At 41.4% G+C, this 17,613-nt stretch overlaps 1 protein-coding gene across 2 annotated transcripts in view; it reads right to left on the bottom strand.

The window, feature by feature from the left end:
• Positions 1-17,613, bottom strand: part of IPP (intracisternal A particle-promoted polypeptide) — a 41,010-nt gene that overhangs the window by 21,205 nt on the left and 2,192 nt on the right. For both annotated transcript variants that reach the window (XM_023221475.1, XM_023221477.2), the window contains 4 exons: positions 14,853-15,195; positions 9,569-10,000; positions 7,976-8,131; positions 5,957-6,124 (listed from right to left, as the gene is read on the bottom strand). In XM_023221475.1, coding sequence (XP_023077243.1) covers positions 5,957-6,124; positions 7,976-8,131; positions 9,569-10,000; positions 14,853-15,144 — 1,048 coding nt within the window. In that variant the 5' untranslated portion in view covers positions 15,145-15,195. The remainder of the gene's footprint in view (positions 1-5,956; positions 6,125-7,975; positions 8,132-9,568; positions 10,001-14,852; positions 15,196-17,613) is intronic.

The raw sequence follows: 17,613 nt of genomic DNA, 5'->3' as shown, positions 1-17,613 counted from the left end.
CTTTATGAGGGCCTAGAATCCTGAATATAAACAAAATTCCTATTGTACAGAAAACAGTTTACATAGCAGGCCTAAAAATGCCTGTCCTTAGAAAGGCCTATTTGGGGGCCAGGCACGATGGCTCACGCCTGTAAATCCCAGCACTTTGGGAGGCTGAGGTGGGCGGATCACAAGGTCAGGAGATCGAGACCATCCTGGCTAACACTGTGAAACCCCCATCTCTACCAAAAATACAAAAAATTAGCCAGGCGTAGTGGCGGGCGCCAGTAGTCCCAGCTACTCGGGAGGCTGAGGCAGGAGAATGGCGTGAACCCGGGAGGTGGAGCTTGCAGTGAGCGGAGACAGCGCTACTGCACTCCAGCCTGGGCGACAGAGTGAGACTCCATCTCAAAAAAAAAAAAAAAAGAAAGAAAAGAAAGGCCTACTTGGAAGGTTGATCCTTTGCTGGAATCTGGGAATATGGCTGGTTGACAGTTCCCTCCACTGATACAAAATTTTCCCAAAATGGTAAGAGTGGCTTACTGTGCTTGAACTGTACAAACAATGTGATTTATGCTGAATATAGGCTTTCCTTCTGAGGGTCTGGGATTTTGGTATGTGCTAGGAAGAAAGAGGTTATGTGATCAGCTGCCTGCAAAAGCCTTGGGCACTATGTCTCTAATGAGCTTCCCTGGTAGACAATACTTCCCACATGTTGTCACTACTAATTGCTGAGGAATTAAGCATGTCATGTGTGACTGTACTGAGTGAGGACTCTGGAAAGCTGTCAACTGGTTCTTTCCAAACTTCATCACATGTGCCTTTTCTTTTTGCTGATTTTGTTTTGTACATTTCGCTATAATAAATCTTAGCTGTGGATACAATTACATGCTAAATCTTATAAGTCCTTTTAGCAAATCACTAAACTTGAGAGTGGTCTTGGGAACCCTGATGCACCTACAAATCAACAAAATAGACAATTTTTTAAATGCACTAAAGATCTAAAAAGTTACTTCTTGAAAGAAGAAATCTGGCTGGGCGCGGTGCCTCACGCCTGTAATCCCAGCACTTTGGGAGGCCAAGGTGGGTGGATCATGAGGTCAGGAGTTCTAGACCAGCCTGACCAACATGGTGAAACCCCGTCTCTACTAAAAATAGAAAAATTAGCCGGGCATGTTGGTGCACTTCTGCAATCCTAGCTACTCAGGAGGCTGAGGCAGGAGAATCACTTGAACTGGAAAGGCAGAGATTGCAGTGAGTGGAGATCGCGCCACTGCACTACAGCCTGGCGACAAAGCGAGACTCTGTCTCAAAACAAAACCAAAAACAAACAAACAACAACAAAATTGGCCAGGCATGGTGGTCTATGCCTGTAATCCCAACTACTTGGGAGGCTGAGGCAGGAGAATCACTTGAACCCAGGAGGTGGAGGTTGCTGTGTGCCACTGCCCTCTAGCCTGGGTGACAGAGTGAGACTCCATTTCAAAAAATAAAAATAAAAATAAAAGGGCCGGGTGGGGTGGCTCACCCTGTAATCCCAGCACTTTGGGAGGCCAAGGCAGGCAGATCACCTGAGTTCAGGAGTTCAAGACCAGCCTGGCCAACATGGTGAAACCCGATCTCTACTAAAAATACAAAAATTAGCTGGGCGTGGTGGCGCATGCCTGTAATCCCAGCTACGCGGGAGGCTGAGACATCACTTGAATCCAGGAGGCAGAGGTTGCAGTGAGTCGACAACGCACCACTGCACTCCAGCCTGGGCAACAGAGCGAGATTCCATCTCAAAAAATAAATAAATAGGCCGGGTACAGTAGCTCACGCCTGTAATCCCAGCACTTTGGGAGGCCGAGGCAGGCGGATCACGAGGTCAGGAGATCGAGACCATCCTGGCTAACATGGTGAAATCCTGTCTCTACTAAAAATACAAAAAAAATTAGCCAGGCGTGGTGGCGGGTACCTGTAGTCCCAGCTACTCAGGAGGCTGAGGCAGGAGAATGACGTGAACCCGGGAGGCGGAGCTTGCAGTAAGCCGAGATCACGCCACTACACTCCAGCCCGGGCGCTCCGTCTCAAATAAATAAATTAATTAATTAAATTAAATAAAGTGTTTTACATAAGTAAAAAGCAAAAAAAGAAAAAGTTAATAACAATATATATCTCAAAAAGTTAAATACAGAAGGCCAGGCACAGTGGCTCACACCTGTAATCCCAGCACTTTGGGAGGCCGAGGCAGGTGGATCACGAGGTCAGGAGATCGAGACCATCCTGACTAACACAGCGAAACCCCATCTACTAAAAATACAAAAAAAAATTAGCTGGGCGTGGTGGTGGGCACCTGTAGTCCCAGCTACTTGGGAGGCTGAGGCAGGAGAATGGTGTGAACCCAGGAGGCGGAGGTTGCAGTGAGCCAAGATTGCGCCACTGCACTCCAGCCTGGGCGACAGAGCGAGACTCCGTCTCAAAAAAAAAAGAAAGTTAAATACAGAGTTACCATATAACCTAACAATTCTAATCCTAAGTATATACCCAAAAGAAATCAAACTTATATCTACACAAAAACTTTTATTTGAATATTAAGTGGAAACAATGTAAATGTCCATCAACTACAGAATGAATAAACAAACAAAATACGATTATTTCGACACGATAAAGTATTATTCAGCCATAAAAAGAAATGAAATACTGATAGGTGTTATGACATGCTAACTGAAAGAAGTCAGACACAATATTATATGATTCCATTTATATGAAATGTCCAGAACAGGCAAGACCATAAAGACATAAAGTAGATTAGTGGTTACTAGGGTTTAGGAGGAGAGATGGGGAGTGACTGCTGACAGGTACAGTGTTTCTTTCTGGGGTGATGAAATGTTCTGGAATGAGATAGTGGTGAGGATTGTACAACTCTGTGACTATGCTAAAAACCACTAAACTATATTCTCTAAATTTTGGTATGTGAATTATATCTTAATTTTTAAAACCCAACATTTAGAATATGAACCCAGATATGTATGTATCGGGAAGAAATTAAACCAAAATGTTAACTGTGATTATTCTGGGTGGTATGATTATGGCATAAAGAATTTAAATTTTCTTTTTTTTTTTTTTTGAGACGGAGTCTTGCTCTGCCGCCCAGGCTGGAGTGCAGTGGCCAGATCTCAGCTCACTGCAAGCTCCACCTCCCGGGTTTACGCCATTCTCCTGCCTCAGCCTCCGCAGTAGCTGGGACTACAGGCGCCCGCCACCTCGCCCAGCTGGTTTTTTGTATTTTTTAGTAGAGACGGGGTTTCACCATGTTAGCCAGGATGGTCTCGATCTCCTGACCTCGTGATCCGCCCGCCTCAGCCTCCCAAAGTGCTGGGATTACAGGCTTGAGCCACCGCGCCCGGCCAAAAATTTTCTTTTTCATATGCTTCTGTTGTAGCAAAATTTTCTACAACAAACCTAACTTTTATAATTTTCAAAGTATTCAAAATTTATATATTAAGGAATATCTTTTTTCTTTTCTTTTTTTTTTTTTTTTGAGACGGAGTCTCGCCTTGTCGCCCAGGCTGGAGTGCAGTGGCCGGATCTCAGCTCACTGCAAGCTCCGCCTCCCGGGTTCACGCCATTCTCCTGCCTCAGCCTCCCGAGTAGCTGGGACTACAGGCGCCCGCCACAACACCCTGCTAGTTTTTTGTGTTTTTTAGTAGAGACGGGGTTTCACCGTGTTAGCCAGGATGGTCTCGATCTCCTGACCTCGTGATCCGCCCATCTCGGCCTCCCAAAGTGCTGGGATTACAGGCTTGAGCCACCAAGGAATATCTTAAGATAGCAATGTTGACCGTATTAATAGCTAGCGAAGTCACAGCAGTTTTGAAGAGCCTCTGTAAGCACTTCTGTGGTATCAGGGGAGGGAATACACACATATGCAAGTGTCACATATGGACCTCTGACCCTAGGTTAAACAGAAGAGTTCAAGTGATAAACCTACGCATAATTGACAAAAGGCACATACAAGGAATTATTAAAGTTGTAGTCAAAGACTATATAGAATTGTGCTCTTTATGCAGACAAGAAGTTATTGCTTAAAATTCTAATTTATTTGATGGAATTTTCTGATGCACATGTCATTTCTTGATTTAATAAACAGTTCTGAGTTATATACCCTCCAAAGTAAAGACAAAAATAAAATAGTTCCTATATCGCCATAATTTAAATTGACAGTACCATAATCAGAAAATATTTATAAAAGTTCTGGGTGGGGATGGCTCACCAAACCTGGCCCACTGAAAAATAAATAAAATAAAAATAAAAATAAAAAAATTATAATTTTTTTAATATACAGGCTGGGTGCCATGGCTCACATCCATAATCCCAGCACTTTAAAGTGGGAGGCTGAGACAGGGGAATCACTTGAGCTCTGGAGTTCAAGACCAGCCTGGGCAACATAGTGAGACCCCATCTCTAAAAAAAAAAAAAAAAAAAAAAAATTGGCCAGGCGTAGTGGCTCATGCCTGTAATCTCAACACTTTGAGAGGCCAAGGCGGATGGATCACCTGAGGTCGGGAGTTTGACACTAGCCTGACCAACATGAAGAAACACTGTCTCTACTAAAAATACAAAATTAGCCGGGGTTGGTGGTGCATGCCTGTAATTCCAGCTACAGAGGAGGCTGAGGCAGGAGAATTGCTTGAACCTGGGAGGCAGAGGTTGCGGTGAGCCGAGATTACGCCATTGCACTCCAGCCTGGGCAACAAGAGCAAAACTCCATCTCAAATAAATAAATAAATAGTTAATGAGCCATACATGGTAATGTATGCCTATAGTCCCAGTTATTTTATTATTTAATAATTCATAAAAGTAGTTTTACAAAACACCAGGATTTCGAAAAGAAATATATCCTCTATCTTGTTGACTTGGTTTTTATGTACCCAGTATCCATACTGCTTGGTTTATTAAAAATGAATCATAATGTAGCTTTCAGAATTAAAAAAATTCTATCATAAATATTGATCTAAATTTTGATGCCACTTTTTTTTTTTTTTTTTTTGAGACGGAGTTTCGCTCTTGTTGCCCAGGTTGGAGTGCAATGGCACCATCTCGGCTCACTGCATGCAATCTCCGCCTCCCGAGTTCAAATGATTCTCCTGCCTCAGCCTCCTAAGTAGCTGGGATTACCGGCACCCACCACCATGCCCAGCTAATTTTTTTGTAGTTTTAGTAGGGACAGGGTTTCACCATGTTGGCCAGGCTGGTCTTGAACTCCTGACCTTAGGTGATCTGCCTGTCTTGGCCTCCCGAAATGCTGGGATTACAGGCGTGAGCCACTACGCCAGGCAGTTGCATATTCTATAAACAACTTTTCTTTTCTTTTTTGAGAGAGGGTCTTGCTCTGTCACCCAGGCTGGAGTACAGTGGCACGATCATGGCTCACTGCAACCACTGCCTCCCGGGCTCAAGTAATCTTCCCACATCATCCTGCCAAGTAGCTGGGACTACAGAAATGTGCCACACATCTGGCTCATTTTTAATATTTTTTTAGAGATAAAGTCTCAATATATTGCCCAGGCTGATCTCAGACTCCTGGGCTCAAGTGATCCTTCTGGCTCGGCTTCCAAAAGTGCTGGGATTACAGGTATGAGCCACCACACCCCACCACCACTTTTCATTAAAACCAAACCTAAGTATTCTGGCTTGTGATAAATCACAGTATTCATCCAATATGAAATATTCACCATCTTGCCCTTCCCCTTCCCCTTTCCCTTCGCCCTTTCACCTTTCCCCTTCCTCCTTCCCCCTTCCCCCTTCCCTCCCTCTCTCCCTCCCTCCCTGCCTTCCTTCCTCCCGTCCTTCCTTCCTTCCTTCCATCCTTTCTGTAAATACTTATTGAGGACAATTAGATATATGTATACCACATAGCAACATATAAATCATAAAGCATATTAGAATATAGCCAACAAGACTAATAAAGAAAATAAGACATTTTTATTATTACCTCCAATAGCGTAGACCATCCCTCCCAGAACTGTTACTCCCAGCCCACTTCGAGCCTGATGAAGTGAAGACACAGTGGTCCAGTACTGGCTAAAGGTGTCAAAACGTTCCACACAGCTGAGGGCTCTGCTATCACTCCAACGACCCCCCTGCAACCGAGTATATCCACCTAAACAAAAGAAGAAAAAGGAGTACATAGCAAATCCCTTACTATTAAATAGAAAACTGGTAGTAATGAAAATCTAGTGTTCTACAGCTAAACATTTAGTATAACTATTATATAACAAGAAATAAATGGTTTAGAGCTTACTTTCTCCCTCTATATATAATGTAATATTCTTAAATTTGCCAATTCCTGAAAGATTGTGGCTTAAATATTAAGACAGCCTCAGTGTTTTACCACTTAGTCTTGGTTATAAATAGAATATTATATGAAATATAAATCTCAGCACTGCTTAAGTTAAGTTAGGAAAGTTTCATTATAACATTATAACTTTCATTAGTGTCTTTTTCAATTAAAAATAGTGAGTTGAAAGCTGTGTGTGTGTGTGTGTGTGTGTGTGTGTGTGTGTGTGTGTGTTTGAGGCAGGGTTTCACTCTGTCACCCAGGCTGGAGTGCCGTAATGTGATCACAGCTTACTGCAGCCTCAATCCTCCCCCATCAACCTCCTGATGAAATCCTTGTTTTGACTATACATCCAATCAGCAAAAAAATTTTAAGAAGCACCCAAAAGCATTATACTTAAATATTAATACATATATGTAATTGTAATTATATATGTGTAAATTATAAATTATCTCATACATCAGGTACTTACATAAAAACTATATTATGCATATAGATCTTCACTATATATAAGTATCAATGTTATATATTATATGTATTTTAAATGCCAATAAAGCTTAATGCTTTTTTTTTCTTTTTTTGAACCAGTGTCTTGCTCGGTTGCCCAGGATGGAGTGCAGGGTACAATCTCTGCTCACTGCAACCTCTGCCTCCTGGGCTCAAGTGATCCTCCCACTTCAGCTTCCCAAGTAGCTGGGACTACAGGCACACACCACCATACCAGGGTAATTTCTGTATTTTTGTGTAAAGACAAGGTTTCATCAGGTTGCATAGGCTGGTCTTGAACTTCTGGCCTCACACAATCCTCCCACCTAAGCCTTCCAAAGTGCTGGGATTACAGGCCATGAGCCACGACACCCAGATTTAAGTTAATGCTTTTTGAAATAAAAATGAAAAGAAGTTGTAATATGTGGCCGGGCACGGTGGCTCACGCCTGTAATCCCAGCACTTCAAGAGGCCAAGGCAGGCAGATCACGAGGTCAGGAGTTCAAGACCAGCCTGGCCAATATGGTGAAACCCTGTCTCTACTTAAAAATATATATATATACAAAAATTAGCTGGGCATGGTGGTGCACGCCTGTAGTCCCAGCTACTCAGGAGGCTGAGGCAGGAGAATCGCTTGAACCCAGGAGGCGGAGGTTGCAGTGATCCGAGATCATGCCACTGCACTTCAGCCTGGGTGACAGAGTGAGGCTCCGCCTCAAAAAAAAAAAAAAAAAAAAGAAGAAGTTGTAGTATGTTCCGCTGATATTCCTATGGATCATCCTTTATAACCACACTTTGGAGACCATTGATTCCTATCACTCCTAATGACTAAGATACTGTGAATAGTTTAAAAACTTGAGATTTATTTTCTTTATTTTTCACAAGAATTCAAATTTTTTACTTTTAAAGCAGTACTTCTTTAGTCACTTATTTGATAACTGGATAATCTATAAACTCAAAGGTTTAGATCACAGAATAACAGATATCAAATGAATAGCTATTTCTTTTTAGACATATTTATCATAATACATAAATGCAGTTTATAAATCTGTAGCCTGTATGTGAAATTTAATATGCCTCTTCAATACACCCACATATTCTAACATGTATAGTAAAAACAACAATATATTAAAAAGTTTTGATCTGGAACACAAATATAATTTCTATTACTTTTTAAAGGGCTCTCACCTACTGCATACAGGTACTTTCTTGCTTTCTTCCGAGGTCGAACCTTAGATGTCTGCAGAAAACTACAAAACTTGTTCTCTTTGGGAGATTTGCATACTTCACAGTACTCTTTCAGAAGTGTTTGCAATGCAACACGAAGATTAAAATCGGATACTCCTAAAGCAATATTTAAAAAGACAATGTTTTAAACAATTTTTAAGTAACATTGGAAAAACACATTTCTATAAAGATAAGACACCTTTAACAATCATTAAATAAAAAATCATCATCAAACAATGGTGTTTGTTTCCTGCAATACCAAATATTGGTACTATTTTAAGGAAAGCATTTTCTTCACTAATGAAAAACAAAAAAGGTTGCTGTTAAAAAATATGCTTCATATATAAGCAGAACAGCAACTAAAAAATATATATGCTTCACAGTATCCCCCCATGTATAAGAATTTCCAGGCCGGATGTGGTGGCTCACACCTGTAATCCCAGTACTTTGGCTAAGTCGGGTGGATCACTTGAGCCTGGCCAGCATGGTGAATGAAAACCTTGCTGCTACAAAAAATACAAAAATTAGCCGAGTGTGGTGGCATGTGCCTATAGTTCCAGCTACTCAGGAGGTTCATGTGGGAGTACCACTTGAGCTCAGGAGGCAGAGTTTGCAGTGAGGCAGGATTGCGCCACTGCACTCCATCCTGGATGACAGGGTGAGACCTGTCTCAAAAATAGACAGGAAATAGCTGGACAGCAGTGGCACAATCCTGGCTCACTGTAGCCTTGACCTCCTGGGCTCAGGTGATCCTCCCACCTCAGCCTTCCAGGTAGCAGGGACTACAAGTGCATGCCACCATGCCGGGCTAATTTTTTGCCTTTTTTTTGTAGAGACAGGGTTTCACCATGTTGCCCAGGCTGGTCTTGAATTCCCGGGCTAAAGCGATTTGCCTGCCTTGGCCTCCTAAAGTGCTAGAATTACAGGCATGAACCACTGCACCTGGCCTAAAGTAATTTTTAGAAATAAATTTAAACATCGTTTTTCTAATATAAAGATACAAACTATTTTATACTATGGTAAAACATATTTTCAGAATTAAGTTTAGAATCTAAAGATGATTCAAAGGCTACTCAGAAGCTATAATAGTATATCAACACCAAATTTATTTTATAATGAAGGGACTTATAGGATTCATTGAGTTTTTTTATTTTTAATGTATGCATTTTCTCCAAGTATTAGGTTTTGCTTAATTTTTCAAAGTAGCAAGAGGAAATCTTACACTGAAATAACTGGTTCTGTCAACAGCAGTCGTTATGTTAGTTGCTCTGTCAGTAATTTTTATCTATAACACTAATCTGCCTTAGTAATCAATCTCAAGAAAGATTTTGATAAAAATAGGTAGAAATATTAAAATACTACTGCCCACCCACAAAACACAAAAGTTGTATCTTACATAATCATTCAATACATTTTTAAAAAGAAAAAAAAAAAGAGTAATCATTCAATAAATGTCTGTTACTGAACCAAAAAATGAAAACACTCTCCCACATTTCAGAGAACACATCACTGGATAATTAATCAACTAATTTGATATTTAGCAAAAAAAGTTACCTTCTATATACTTCAAAAGTCTCTGAGGAGGTAATAAAGGGAATCGAATTGGGTCTAGCACTTCTACCACATGTTTTCTTCTTTTTCCCAAATCTTTCAGAATCCATTGCATTGCAGCTAAGAAGACCTGGTATTCATCCTCAATGCTAAGCTCTTCACTTCGCAAAATTTTGATCAGCTGATCTTTTGTAAGTGCCAGGAACTCTTCTCCACTATGAACCTCTAAGAAATGGACATGAATGTAGTTTTCTGAGAATTCCAAGAGATCATGGCAGGCAATTTGCTCAGAGAACTGAAAGATTCCAATGCAGTTCAGTGGATCAATTTGTCCTTTCAGAAATTCACAGCAAAGATGAACAACTTCAGTCAACTGTAGCATGTCTGCTGCAACAATCAACTCCTGGACATTATTCACACCTATGTTCACTATACCTAGAGAAGTAGGAAGACAAAATGGCCAATAAAGTAAACACATACATTGGCTTACCATATTCAAAAAGTATTACACTTGATTTCACTGATGCTTGCAGAGTAGACAGACGCTTAAAAAGGCAATCAAGGATTTGTGTAAAGAGCACAAAACTTAAACGATAACGATACCTAACACATTTATGAAAAACTTACAATGAACCAGGTGCAGCATTAATTGCTTTATATGTTAATTTAACCCTTATTATACTCCCATGTGGTAGATATTATTTTTCTTATTTACATATTAAGGAAACAGAATCAAAGTTTAAGTAACTTGTCCACAAGTTGTAAGGTAAAGCAAGTTGCAAGGTAGGGGTTGACATCAAAGTCCATGCTTTTGCCATAAAAAAGAAGGAAATCATGTGCTTTACAGCAACACACATGGAGCTGGAGGCCATGATTCTAAGCAAATTAACACAAGAACAGAAAACCAAATATCATATGTTCTCACTTATAAATGGGAGCTCAACATTGCATACACAGGGACACCAAGAAGGCATGGATACACAGTGGGGTTTACTTGAGAGTGGAGGGTAGGAGGAGGGTAAGGATTGAAAAACTATGTATCAGGTATTATACTGATTATCTGGGGGACAAAATTATCTACATACCAAGCCCCCAAGACACGTAATTTACCCATGCAACAAACCCACACATGTACCTCTTGAACCTAAAAGTTGGAAAGAAAAAAATCAAACAACAACAGCAACAACAACAAATAAAGTCTATGCTTTTAACATAAGGTTATATGCATGTAACAAACATTTACTGAGGCCAGGAGGTTGAGACCAGCCTGACCAACATGGTGAAACCTCGTCTCTGCTAAAAATACAAAAATTAGCCGATTGTGGTGGTGCGCACTTGTAATCCTGGCTACTTGGGAGGCTGAGGCAGGAGAATCACTTGAACCTGGGAGGTGCTGGTTGTAATGGGCCAAGAATGCACCACTGTACTGCATCCTGGTCAACATAGTGAGACTCTGTCTTGAAAAAAAATAAAAAAATTTAAAAAAGAAAGTGAAGCCCTTGGAAAAGAAAGTGGTATACATAGTTTGAGTATTTAGTAGTTTCTCTTATGTTATAGATTCTTGGTTATTCCTAATATTAAAAACTAGCATTGTGCTGGGTGTGGTGCCTCACGCCTGTAATCCCAGCACTTTGGGAGGCTGAGGTGGGTGGATTGCTTGAGCCCAGGAGTTTAAGATCAACCTGGGCAACGTGGTGAAACTCTGTCTCTACAAAAAAATACAGAAAATTAGCCGATCATGGTGGTGAGTGTCTGTAGTACCAGCTACTCGGGAGGCTGAGGTGAGAGGCTCACCTGAGCACGGGAGGCAGAGGTTGCAGTGGGCCAAGATTGCGCCACTGCACTCCAGCCTGGACAACAGAACGACACCCTGTCTCAAAACAAACACAAACAAAAAATGAACATTGTATGGCATTTAGAGACCTTGTCTTACTCTCCCCAGTGCTGGATCAGGTGATCCACCCACCTCAGCCTCCCAAAGTGCTGGGATTACAGGCGTGAGCCACCACACCCAGCCTTTTTTGTTCGTTTGTTTTTTGAGACAAGGTCTTGCTCTGTTGCCCAGGCTGGGGTGCAGTGGCATGGTCTCTGTTCACTGCAACCTCTGCCTCCTAGGTTCAATCAATGCTCCTGGCTCAGCCTCCTGAGTAGCTGGGACTACAGGTGCGCACCACTAAGCCCAGCACGACTCCGCCTCAAAAAAAAAAAAATTAGCCAGGTGTGGCAGCGTGTGCACCTGTAGTCTCAGCTACTAGAAAGGCTGAAGTGGGAGGACTGCTTGAGCCTAGGAGTTTGAGACCAGTCTGGGCAACATAGCCAGACATAATCTCTACAAAAAAAAATTTTTTTTAATTACCCTGGCATGATGGTGTGTGTTGTGGTCCTACAGGTACTCAGGAGGCTGAGGTGAGAGGATAGCTTGATGAGCTCAGGAGGTGAAGGCTGCAATGATCTTGCCACTACATTCCAGTGTAGGTGACAAAGCAAGAATCTGTCTCACAAAATAAAAAATAAAAGAGGCTGGGCACAGTGGCTCTCGCCTGTAATCCCAGCACTTTAGGAGGCTGAGGTGGGCGGATCACTTGAGGTCAGGAGTTCGAGATCAGCCTGGCCAACATGGTGAAAACCCATCTCTACTAAAAAAAAAAAAATACAAAAATTAACTGGGCATGTTAGTGCAAACCTATAATCCCAGCTACTTGGGAGGCTGAAGCAGGAGAATCACTTGAAACTGGTAGGCAGAGGTTGCAATGAGCCAAGATTGTGCCACTGTACTCCAACCTGGGCAACAAAGTGAAACTCCGTCATACACACACACACACACACACACACACAAAGAGTAATATATATTCACTGTGGAAAAAGAACTTTAAGACAGAAAAACTAAAATGAAAAACGTATTTTTCCATACACAGACACACATTGTGTTAATACTGTAGTGTCTCCTCATATATATTTTCTCTCTTTTTTTTTTTTGAGACAGAGTCTTGTCCTGTTGCCCAGGCTGGAGTGCAGTAGCATGATCATCACTCATTGAAGCCTCAGGATCCTTGGCTCAAGTGATCATCCTACCTCAGCCTTTCAAATCTTTTTTCTATGCATATTTGTTGCATATCATATAAGACTATACATCGTTTTGGTGTGCCTTATCTTTCTTTCCCCCTCCCCTACTCCCCTCCTCATCATCCCAGTTGTTTTATTTTATTTATTTAGAGATGGGGTCTCACTCTGTCTCCCAGTCCAGGGTATAGCAGCTTGATCATAGCTCACTACAGCCTCAAACTCCTGGATCCTCCCACATCAGCCTCCCGTTAGCTGGGACTAAAGGCACAAGCGACCACACCCAGCTAATTAAAAAAAAAAAAAAAATTTTGGCTGAGCGCAGTGGCTCACGCCTGTAATCCCAGTACTTTGGGAGGACGAGGCAGGTGGATCACGAGGTCAAGAGATCGAGACCATCCTGGCCAACATGATGAAACCCGGTCTCTACTAAAAATATAAAAATTAGCTGGGTGTGGTGGCGCATGCCTGTAGTCCCAGCTAGTCAGGAGGCTGAGGCAGGAGAATTGCTTGAACCTGGGAGGCGGAGGCTGCAGTGAGCCAAGATCACGCCACTATACTCCAGCCTGGCGATAGAGCGAGACTCTGTCTCAAAAAAAAAAAAAAAAATTTTTTTTAGCCTGGGTAACATAGTGAGACCCTGTCTCTACAAAAAAATTTGTTTTACATTAGTCAGGCATGGTGGCACATACCTGTAGTCACAGCTATGCAGGATGGTGAAATGGTAGCACTGCTTTAGCCCAGAAGATCAAGACTGCATTGAGGTGTGAGTGCACGACTGCACTCCAGCCTGGACAACAGAGAGAGTCCCTGTCTCAAACAAAATTTTTTTTTAAGAAATGGGGTCTTGCTATGTTGTCCTGCCTATTCATGAACTCCTGGCCTCAAGCAGTCCTCTTACAATGGCCTCCTGAAGCGCTGGGATTACAGGCATGAACCACTGTGCTCTTGTGTACATTCTCTTTTTTTTTTTTTTTTGAGACGGAGTCTCGCTCTGTCGCCCAGGCTGGAGTGCAGTGGCGGGATCTCAGCTCACTGCAAGCTCCGCCTCCCGGATTTACACCATTCTCCTGCCTCAGCCTCCAGAGTAGCTGGGACTACAGGCGCCCGCCAACTCGCCCGGCTAGTTTTTTGTATTTTTTAGTAGAGACGGGGTTTCACCATGTTAGCCAGGATGGTCTCGATCTCCTGACCTCGTGATCCACCCATCTCGGCCTCCCAAAGTGCTGGGATTACAGGCTTGAGCCACTGCGCCCGGCCTAGTACATTCTCTAATGTTATTAAAACTCCTCAAAAAACATTTAAGAAATAGTTTTGAGTAAAATAACATATGCTGATTATAAACACTTTGTGGAAAAAAATTACCTAATGTTATAACATATAAAATTACCTAATGTAATAACAAATTACCAAAATGTTATCTAACATTCTGGTCACTTTCTCATGTGTAAATACACATAAGTTTTTTGGGTTTTGTTTACAACAAAATAGGGGTTTATTTATATTCTGATTTTTAAAATTTTATATATGATAAACATTCCTCCATAATAGTATACATATATTTTAAGATTTGTTAGATCTCATTTGTGAGATCTATATATGTATCATAATTTATTTAGCCATAAAACTTACTGAGACAAGAGTTTATTCAATTACATACTGCTATAAATAAAGTCACAGGCCAGGTGCGGTGGCTCGCGCCTATAATCCCAGCACTTTGGGAGGCCAAGGTGGGCAGATCACGAGGTCAGGAGATCGAGACAATCTTGGCTAGCACGGTGAAACCCCGTCTCTACCAAAAATTAAAAAAAAAAAAAAAATTAGCCAGGTGTGGTGGCATGCGTCTGTGTCCCAGCTACTCGGGAGGCTTAGGCAGGAGAATCACTTGAACCTGGGAAGCAGAGGTTGCAGTGAGCCAAGATCGCCCCACTGCACTCTAACCTGGGTGACAGAGAGAGACCCCATCTCGAAAAAAAAATCAAATAACAATAATAATGATACAATAAAATCCTGGTTTGTAAATATGTGCCTGCATCACTAATTAATTCCTTCAGATTCCTAGAAAAGGAGTACCGGGTCAAAAGATCCAAAATTTTCAGTCATGTAATAACATGCTGCTAAATTACCTTCTAGAGTAATTAAAAAGTTAGATCAATTTATTTTTCCACATTAGTGCATGAGTGATTGAATCATTCTTCAGTCAAAGCAACAGGCTCATGTAACATACCTGTGTAAATGAAATCTAGAAGTATCTGAAAGATTCCTGCTTCAATTCCTAGAATTGGTACAACATCTTTTGAGGACTCTTTCATTCCTCCAGTGAACAAAGCTGCGAAGTAAGGACTGCTGGCAGCCAAAACCAGCCGATGAGCTTTAAAAGTTTCCTTTCCAACTTGCAGCTGCACATCACAGAAATGCTGTCCATTTCTCATCTTATTGATTTGGGCCAAGATGAGCTGGGCATGTTTATCTGATGAAAAAGGACTATCAGCAGCCTTGGGACAGCCCTCATTAGCCATGATGACGATACATTAATTAAAAAGGACTGTTGTCCATAATCTGTTACTACCCTGAAAAACAAAATACAAAGAGATCAAGCAATAATTTTTTTTAACATGCTTTCTATTCACACATAAGAAACATTCTCTTACTTAAAATCTACTTAAGGACATAAACATAAAACAAATAAGGACTAAAGTGTGTTACTATTAATATTTCTAATATGGTTTCAGAGAACGAGATAAGTAGGGAGGCTAAAATAATTGGAGAATGCTTCACACAAGAAATGGGACCTGCACTAGAAGAGGATAAAGAGTTAATATTAAGGTATGAGGAGAGGACACTTCTTGATGTAGTAAAAAAAATAATAATAAAGCACAAAGAAGAAAGTTAACAAAGCATACATCACAGACAACAGGAACTTTCAAAAACCAGTTGTGATCAGCCTAACTGCTTAAAATCCTTCAACGTACACACTTCCTGTAGCACACAAAGCCCTTCGGGATTCTTGTCATAATTCAAGACTGTTCAAATATAACTTCCTCCAGGAACCTTTCCCCGTTCCTCCTCTGGAACTGTGGAAATATGGTCCCAAACTCACCTAAGTTTGTTGCTCACCCTAAGCTTATTGGTTTTACATTCTATAGCACAGGTCTACTTTACCAAATACCCTACCACCCTACTCCTAGTGCATGCGCGTGCACCTGCGCGCGTACACACACACACACACACTCTGAAAGCTCCTTGAAAGACAGCCCTTTAAGTGCAGGTACTATCTTTCATAACTATAGCACCAGTATATAACATATGTTAGGTTTCCAATGTTTGTGAAATGAATGAGAACAAGAAGAAATAACAATAGCTTAGGTTGGATTTTTTTTTTTTTAACTTTTAGCTTCTCCACATATTATGTCAATGGTAATTCTCACAATAATTAAGAGGTGAGAAGAAAAGATAATCTTATCTAAAATGAGAGAAAGGGAAATTGAAGCTCAAAGTTTCCTCAATGATACAATGTTAGTATGACGGTCTCAGTATCTGAATCCAGGCCTTCTTACTCTAAATCCAGGACTGTTCCACCATATCACTCCACAGGAATTATTAGGCCACTGCACCCTTCCTAAATTACTTTTTAAATAAAGAAACTTGGCTCAAGCCTGTAATCCCAGCACTTTGGGAGGCTGAGACGGGCGGATCACGAGGTCAGGAGATCGAGACTATCCTGGCTAACATGAGGAAACCCCGTCTCTACTAAAAAATACAAAAAACTAGCCGGGTGAGGTGGTGGGCGCCTGTAGTCCCAGCTACTTAGGAGGCTGAGGCAGGAGAATGGTGTGAACCCAGGAGACAGAGCTTGCAGTGAGCTGAGATCCCGCCACTGCACTCCAGCCTGGGCGACAGAGCAAGACGCCATCTCAAAAAAAAAAAAAAAAAAAAACTGCTGGGCACAGTGGCTTGCGCCTGTAATCCCAGCACATTGGGATGCCGAAGTGTGGGGATCACTTGAATCCAGGAGTTCGAGACCAACCTGGGCAACATGACAAAATCCCGTCTCTGCTAAAAATTTAAAAATTAGCCAGGCGTGGTGGAGCAGGGTTATAATCCCAGCTACTTGGGAGGCTGAGGCATAAGAATCACCTGAGCCCAGGAGATAGACGTTACAGTGAGCTGAGATCCACCCTTCAGCCTGGGTGACAGAGCCAGACTCTGTCTCAAAATAAATAAATAAATAAACAAACCATGAGATCCTGTAATATAACATACGGAATAGCACAGGGAAATTTAAGATGACTAAGATTTTGTAATTTAGGTATCAATAGGTAATAAGACTTATAGTGTGTGCTGATGTTAGAAAAAAATGGTTATATTTATAGCATTTAAACGTATCAAAGTCAAAATAACAAGGCTAATTATCACGACTTTCTAGGAATTAACTTATTGAGAAATTTGATTGAGAGGTTCAAAAGGAGCTGCTAAAGCTTCATATCACCATCTACAGAATATCAACATATTACATATAACTAGCATATAAAAGCAAGCAGTGTTTGAGGTGATGAATATGCTAATTATTCTGATTTGATCATTACACATTATATACATGTATCAAAATATCACATTTTACCTCATAAATGTAAATATAAAACAATCATTATGTGTCAATTTTAAAAATATCTATTTTTGGGGACAGGGTCTCACTCTGTCACCCAAATTGGAGGGAAAAATAAATTTTTTAAAGAGGGCGAGGGCCGGGCGCAGTGGTTGGGCTGGGCGCGATGGCTCACGCCTGTAATCCCAGCACTTTGGGAGGCCGAAGCGGGTGGATCACGAGGTCAGGAGATCGAGACCATCCTGGCTAACACGGTGAAACCCCGTCTCTATTAAAAATACAAAAATTAGCCGGGCGCAATGGCAGGTGCCTGTAGTCCCAACTACTCAGGAGGCTGAGGCAGGAGAATCGCTTGAACACAGGTGGCAGAGGTTGCAGTGAG

This window comes from Piliocolobus tephrosceles, chromosome 1, assembly GCF_002776525.5.
Source record: "Piliocolobus tephrosceles isolate RC106 chromosome 1, ASM277652v3, whole genome shotgun sequence".
Taxonomy (NCBI): domain Eukaryota; kingdom Metazoa; phylum Chordata; class Mammalia; order Primates; family Cercopithecidae; genus Piliocolobus; species Piliocolobus tephrosceles.
The sequence above is the reverse complement of the archived record's forward strand: the minus strand, read 5'-3'. Positions and strand labels throughout refer to the sequence as shown.